A 7553-nucleotide genomic window follows, 5' to 3' on the forward strand; every position below is an offset into this window, starting at 1 on the left:
AATCTCACGACATGAGCTAATGACAGCCATGCAACACCTGTATGAAAGTCAGTACTATCCCGCTTAAGGACATGTTTTCTTGTTCATATGTCAAGGGCTGGTAAGATTTTGTGCGTTGTATCGAATTAAATCACATGCTCCACTGCTTGTGCAGGCCCCCTGTCAATTTCTTTGAATTTCGAACTTGCGACCATACTTCAAGACCCGAAGTCGAAATCTCTGATCGGAAATGAAGGGACTCTATCAATGCCACCACAACCCATGATAGTGAATTAGTGATACTATATTATTAACTTTTGAAGTTGAGAGATGCTCCTCTTTTCATAAATTATTGGTTCATTAAATAAATATATAGCCTTCCCTTTATTCTACAAAAATAATCACATAGTGGTGATGATTCACATCCACAACCAACTGAAAAAAATTCTTAAAAAAAGTTAAGGAATAGTTTGTTTTCTTTTTTTGTAGAAATTAACCACCGGATAACGTTGACCACAAAAATGTGCACCTTCACAAGCTCGATCCTCAATGGGTGAACCAAATATGGTATTTAAGTTAAAAAAAAAAAAAAAGATAGAGGGATAGACTCATTATTTACCGCGTTTTGAAATTAAAAGTATCGGATTTCTCAGTTATAAAAAAACATGTTGCAGAAAGTAAGTACAGAAATTGACAAATAGGTGAAAAGGAGATTAATAAACACATTCCCTAGCTGGGGAATATCAAAATCAAATTTATGTGACATATGCCAAAGGGAGTCATCACTTGGTAGCTTGTCAAATCAGAAAAAATCATTCCTAGTTGCAAAGACAAAATTTTGATGGCATGGACCCATAAAAGGATGGTCAATGAAAGAAGCGACATGTCCCATTAACCCAACAGAAAACAATACAACACAAAAACTCATGGTGTCTTTACTCAAAAAACACAATATCAGCAAATTGCCCACAAAAAGATTTGTGGTCCCTTATATAAACAATACCATATCAAGTATAATGGGAATAAATACATGAAAATTTAAGTCCTTAGCTGACCTTAATTTCCACTTAAGATTCTTGTGGTCTATCTCCTTTTGCATTGCCGACACTTCATTTATACAAAATTGAACCTTACAACAAATAAAAGAGGCCCTCTTCAACCAGGAGGGATGAAGCTCATTATTTGCATTACCATTCTATGGTCTTAATAAAAGGGCCAAAAGTTGGGCACCCTAGTGTGTACCAAGCGGCTATATTGTACGGACTCTTCAAAATGTTACCGGACCTGTCTCAGATCTTCCAAAAGTACACTGCTTTTGTAGGATCCAACACGCATCCGGCGACGTTTTCGGAGAGTCCGGGCAACATAGCCAAGCGGTCAAAAGAATGAGTGAAGAGTTCAAATTCCAGTGGAGACAAGAAAAGCTAGGTGATTTATTCCCCTATGTCTAAATCTTGATGAGTAGAGTTACCTGGCATGCGCTGATGGGAGGTAGCATGTATTTGGTGAAATAGTCAACGTGAGCACAAGCTGACTAGGACACTACTGTTATTTAGAAAAATGCTATAAAGTGCTGGCTTAAGGTGACAAGTAGAGAAGGACATGGGGTTCCGACTTGATTGCACGGGGACACGATTATAGCATTGTGGCTCCGCCATAAATATTTATCATAAAGGCCTACAAGGAAGGGGAGCCTTGGAGCAACGGTAAAGTTGTCTCCGTGTGACTATAGGTCATAGGTTCGAGCCATGGAATCAATCTCTGGTACTTGCGTCGGGGTATGTTGCTTACATCACACCCTCTTAGGGTACGACCCTTCCTCGAACCCTGCGAAAACGCGGGATGCTTCGCGCACCGGGCTGCCCTTTTTAAAGGCATACAAGATTAGTTACTTTCTATGTCATCTAAAGATAAGAAGCAGGTAAGAATTTACACTAGACCAGGGCAACAAGGTAACATACAGAAATCAAATCAATCTATACTATCAAAGCCAATAAAAGCAAATGTTCATGGAAGGTAGGTTGTCTCATTCATTACAGTAGGAAATTCCAAGAATTTGAAAAGCAAGTATTTTTAGCCATTTAGATCCTTATATACACAATATGATGAATGTCAAATGCCATAAACAGCACACTTACTGATTGAAAAATACCAATTCAGAAATAAATGGAAATAAAAAAAAATAAGATTGCTTCTACCTATAGTATTATTGACAAACAATTGACTTCTCTGTAAAAGACTGACAACAAATTACTCTATCTAATAACATTAGGGAACTCACACAGGCAATGGCATAGTCATCTTGCGTACAAAATCCTAATTGGCTTCACTTCATATAGCAGAAGTCAATAAGTGGAAATACCCGAGCTATTCCCTGGTCTCTGTTGTTCTGCTGGTACAAAGTTCAGACGAGACAAAGTGTATAAGTTCTTGAACACGATAAGTAGGTGGCTGTTTCTCCTCTGTTGAGCAATATTAGCTAATCTGTTCGCCAATAAGATCGAGACCAACAAGAAGGAACGTCACTCCTTGGAAAAGAAGGAAGTAAAAGTGGAGTCCATGAGCCGATAAAAGGCTTCTGGCTGATGCCGTTAACAGTAAGAAAGCAAGAGCTAGCTCTTTTCTGTATATTTTGTTGCTCTTCTTAACAGGTGTAGAAGTTTCATCTTTCTGTTTGTTCAATCGGTTTAGCACAGAGAGTTCACTTTCAGAAGCCCATCTGCTAATTTGTGGTGCTCCCGACACTTTTAAATCCTTTTCAGCAGCGGCCAGTAGGTCGGATTCAGAAGACCTACCTGCTTTTTTGGTGACAACCCACTCATATGAGCTTCCTAATTGGAAAAGTCCGGATACCATAGCATTGAACTTTGTGACTGACATAGTGTTTTCGAAAAGGAGGTAAGGGGCGATGAAAGGAATGGCTTTTGGTGCCGGAAGAATGTTTAATAGTGTCATAAGAATAGGTATGTAGCAAACTACCCAGAAAGGGAGCTCAGCTTCCGGGATAAACATGGTTAAAGGAAGAACTACACAAAACAATGTGAATGAATAGAAGGGAAGAATGAGTTTTCTCAACAAAAAGAAAAGAAGTATTAAGTTGGCTTTCTTCCATATTGATATCTGCACAAAAGTTACAAAATCAAGAGTTCGTTAGAGTTTCTCCGACGACAAAAACTATGCCTCAAATCAAGCTAGGCAGACGCAGAGTCAGGATTGCAACCATATGGGTTCTAGATTTTAGAATGACGACTTCAAGTTCTAATAAATGGGTTCTAAATCTAATATTTATACATATTTAATTAACGTTTTAATACAAATACACTGTTTGAGCAAAAGCTATTGGGTTCGGCCGAACCCGTATCCGGGCTTCTACCTCCGCCCCTATAGCTAGTTGGAATCGACTATATGAGTTCTTACTAATTTTGTTTCATTTGAATCCTTTTTCATTCCGATATTCAATAATTCAGGTTCTCTAACATCATAAGTTTTCTAAATTAGAGTGTTTTTATCCCAAAAAGTTTGGCGACGCTAAAGAGAAGTCAACGTACCTTGGAAGTAACAATAGCAGGAAGACACACTCGGAAGAGTTGCATCGGGCCAGAATGCCACCGATGTTGTTGCTTCCTATACGCTTCAAAAGATTCAGGAACTTCACAAAGGACCTATTTTTTCATATTTATACGATGAACATTGTGATTAGATTGACAAAGCTACAAAAAATAGTTTTAAGTAATATAAATTCAAAATTTAATGGGAATAAGACCAGACAAAAGTTTCATCAATATGGATTTCAATATAAGAACTGTTTGGAAAAGAAAAGTACCAAAAGAGAAAACCAATCTAATAGCCATAAATCATTGTGTGATTTGACTATTGAATCTTAAGTAATAAAATGCAGCTTTTATTTGCAACACAATAAAAACAACAGTTGCTCCTCGATCCAAAACTAGTTCTATTTGCAAAGGAAGTCTCAAAATAAAATCCCCTATGCAACAAATGCCAGTCAGAGTAGCAATAGATGGGACCATAAGCACATTTAACAAAAATGTGAAAGCGGACAATACTTACCCTCACGTCATTAAGGTATATGAATTTCCAGCCATTGAGATGAGCACGGACAGCAATATCCATATCTTCCACAGTTGTCCTCTCAAGCCAACCTCCTGACTCTTCTAAGGCTTTTATTCTCCAGATACCGGCCGTTCCATTGAAACCAAAGAAGTTCAAGAATACGCCATTCACCTGCTGTTCCACCTCAAAATGAAAACACAGATTAATGTTTTGGAGACGAGTCAACAAGTTTTCGTCCTTGTTAACAAATACCCATCTCGTTTGAACCAATCCTAGTTCAGGGTTGTCCTGTGACAAAAGTTAGAACATTCACGTTAATTGTCAACAGCAACATCAATGAACTCAAGAAAGGGAAAACGAAAAGAAACATATTTTCACCTTGAAATGAGGGACTGTCTGCTTCAGAAAATCTGGAGTTGGTTGGAAGTCCGCATCAAAGATTGCAACAAATTCATAATCCTTCACATAGTCACAGCTCATTGCAGACTTCAGGTTCCCCGCTTTGTAACCAGTTCTAACCAAACGGTGCCTATATATTATGTTGATACCCTTTTGGCTCCATTTAGCGACCTCTGACTTTATTAAATCTTGGATGCACTCATTGTCAGAGTCATCAAGAATTTGAATCAACAAACGGTCTTTTGGCCAATCAAGTTGACAGACTGCCGATATAGACAACTCATATACCTGCACAACACCAGTAATAGCAAAAAAGTATTGAATGCATAATACATAAGGAAAAGAAAAGCAGAAAATAAGAAGAAAATTTTTGTTTGAATGCGACTAATGAAAGTCTTAAGTACTACTTATATGCCAAGGCTAGATTAAGATCACAAAATGCTCAATTCCCTTATTTGATAATAAGACACTAAATGTATCAATAGTATTGCAAAACAAATTATGCCATATTAAGCAATCCCGACATAGAACATCCCTCACCTACAACAGAAAAAAGTAAGAAAGAGACCACTATTATGGAAAAAACAAGGTAGAAAGAAACCACAAATGAAGTGCTAATCAGAAAGTTAAAAAGGAAACCAACTAAAAAGAAAACCATATATAACAACGGGTTAAAAGCACCACAAAAGAGGGAGTTGAATTTACCTAAATTTACTCGTATATTACCAACTACCCAGTAACATCCCACTAGTGGGGTTTGGGGAGGGTAGAGTGTGGACGAGTAATAAATTACTCGTATATTACCAATTTCAAATAATTCAAAATGTGGAAGTGACTCATGTTCTCTCCTAAAAAGAAGTTTAAGACTAAATAGAAGCCACAGAACCCCAGTTGTAGTAACAAAAACAAGAAGATAAAATATTCACAATTCAAAAGGGCAGCAGAAAAAAAATGAATTACAGTACCTCTCTTTCATTACACATAGGAATCTGCACAAGAACCATAGGGTAGCTGTTGTTTGATCCCTCAAGATCATCCGATTTAAACGGATCCCCTTCAATCCTTGGCTTAATCTTCATGAACTTTATGTATAAGCAACCCAAACAAAGTACCAAACGATCTAACGACTGAATTAGGAATAAAACAGTACAGAATGTGGAAAGATTTTGAACAGAAGGCGCGATATAATCAGCACGAAAATCCAACCAACCAACATAAGTTATATGGAACAACCCCAAAACATCAGAAGTATGTGGAATATACAAACTTGGATTCTGAAAATAATCCCAACCTTTGAAATAAGCAACAATCTCAAAGGCCAACATAAGTAAAGAAATCACCAAACAAACTTTGATTATTCTGAAAAGTAGGTTACTTTTTCCAAGTTTCTCACTTGCAAGAGAAACCCCTTCTCTAAAAATAAGCCTATTCTTGATAGTACCAAACAAAGTCCATAAAATTGTTGCAAACCAAGCAACAAAGCCAACAGCTTGATTAGCTTTAAGAAGCAAAACCCATGTCACTTGCTTAGCATTCTTGCCTCTACTCTTCTCTATTGGCTTAAATGCAGAATCAGGACCATCAATTTCAACAATGGAGAAATTGGGGTTCTCCATTTTCACTATCACTGGTGTTCCCCTCTGTGTTTCCTTACCCCACCAATCAAAAAAATTCAATCTTGGAGCCATTTAAGCCACTTAAAAACAACAAATTACAAGATCCTTAAAAATCAAGAAACTCACACTATGCTCATTCAGTATCAAGAAACAAGAATTTTTTTGCATAATTCAAGAATTCAAGAACTTATTTCAAAGCCCTCTATTTTTACAACCAATGCAACAGAATGTAAGAGCAAGAAAAGAAGTTATTCTTTGCATACTCTCAAAGGCTACTCAAGCTAAAAAAAGCAAAGCACCATTATAGAGGAAAGTATATATCATTCAATACAATTACCAGCTGTGAAATATACTCTCCTTTCTTCAAGATTTTACTTCACACTTTTTTGGATTGAAGCTAGCTGTGGAACCTGTGTTAAAATGCACTAAAAGGAAATATATTAGTACCACTAAAGATGCATTAAAAGTAAGTAAAAATCACTAGCTGACAAGTTTATCCACGATAACTGTAAATAGTGAAAGAATGTTTTCATGTGTTGATTGAATGTGGAAAACAAGGAAATTTAGGTGAAAGAATAAGGCTACAGTGTAATTAAGAATAAACTGAAAAATAATCCATTTAGTACCAAGTAAAAATATAAAATATTCCAGATTTCAGCTTTGAGATAAACTTTATACTATTAATTAACTTTTGCTCTTCTGAAATTTTTATTGGATGGGGTAGGGAGATGGNGGGGGGGGGGGGGGGGGGGGGGGGGGGTTGGTTGCAGTACAGTGTTGGAAAAGGATATGCAGCCAGCCACTATTAACTATCTTTAGTAGATAAAGTGTTGATCTTGATTCTTCAAAGTTCAAACTCATTTTAGACAAAACAATGGCTCTTAAAATAAGTGACTTTTATAATAGTAATACTTTTGTTTAAGTTCTTTCTCATTTCTTATTATTGTTACTATTATTACTAGTTTCATTCTTAGTGGTTGTTATTGTTATTGTTGTTGCTACTATTGATGTTGTTCTTGATATTATTCTTAAGTTTGTTGTTATTTATTTATTTATTTTATTATTATTATTTTATGAAGAATGTTTTCATGTATTGGTTAAAGGGCAATCCGGTGCATGAAGCATCTTGTATTTATACAGGATTCGGGAAAGGGCCGGACCTCCAAGAAGGTGCGATGTAGGCAGCCTACCCTGATCATCAGTGTCTGATTCTACGGCTCGAATCCGTAACTTATAAGTCACACGAAAACAATTTTATTGTTGCTCTAATGTTCTCCTTCTTTGCGGTCTAAACACAAGTATTGACTGAACGTAGAAAATGAGGTGAAAGAATAATGCTACAATGTGATTGAGATTAAACAGAAAATAATCTGTATAGTACCAAGCAAAAATTAATAAAAACATTCCAGTTCCAGCTTTGAGATAAACTTTCTAGTCATTAAACTTTTTTTCTCTTCTTAATTTTGTGGGGGGTGGGGGGGGGGGGGG

The 7553-nt window shown here is 36.6% G+C and overlaps 1 protein-coding gene across 1 annotated transcript; it reads right to left on the bottom strand.

The window, feature by feature from the left end:
* Positions 1-1985: 1985 nt before the first annotated feature.
* Positions 1986-6668, bottom strand: LOC109239498 (probable xyloglucan glycosyltransferase 5). Its single transcript, XM_019406070.1, has 5 exons — positions 5415-6668; positions 4429-4737; positions 4048-4338; positions 3528-3641; positions 1986-3099 (listed from the first exon to the last, which is right to left on the bottom strand). Exons 1-5 carry the CDS (start codon positions 6135-6137, stop codon positions 2455-2457), a joined length of 2082 nt encoding a protein of 693 aa, XP_019261615.1. The 5' UTR covers positions 6138-6668; the 3' UTR covers positions 1986-2454.
* Between the last annotated feature and the right edge of the window lie 885 nt (positions 6669-7553).

The sequence above is a fragment of the Nicotiana attenuata genome, unplaced genomic scaffold (assembly GCF_001879085.1).
Source record: "Nicotiana attenuata strain UT unplaced genomic scaffold, NIATTr2, whole genome shotgun sequence".
Classification (NCBI taxonomy): Eukaryota; Viridiplantae; Streptophyta; class Magnoliopsida; order Solanales; family Solanaceae; genus Nicotiana; species Nicotiana attenuata.

Bases quoted from the DNA above. Each gene is read 5' to 3' on its own strand.
- LOC109239498 (XM_019406070.1), bottom strand. From the start codon at position 6,137: ATGGCTCCAAGATTGAATTTTTTTGATTGGTGGGGTAAGGAAACACAG. The intron at 3,642-4,047 runs GTAAGTATTGTC...ATGAAAAAATAG, and splicing joins TATACCTTAATGACGTGAGG to GTCCTTTGTGAAGTTCCTGA. The intron at 3,100-3,527 runs GTACGTTGACTT...ACTTTTGTGCAG, and splicing joins CTGCTATTGTTACTTCCAAG to ATATCAATATGGAAGAAAGC.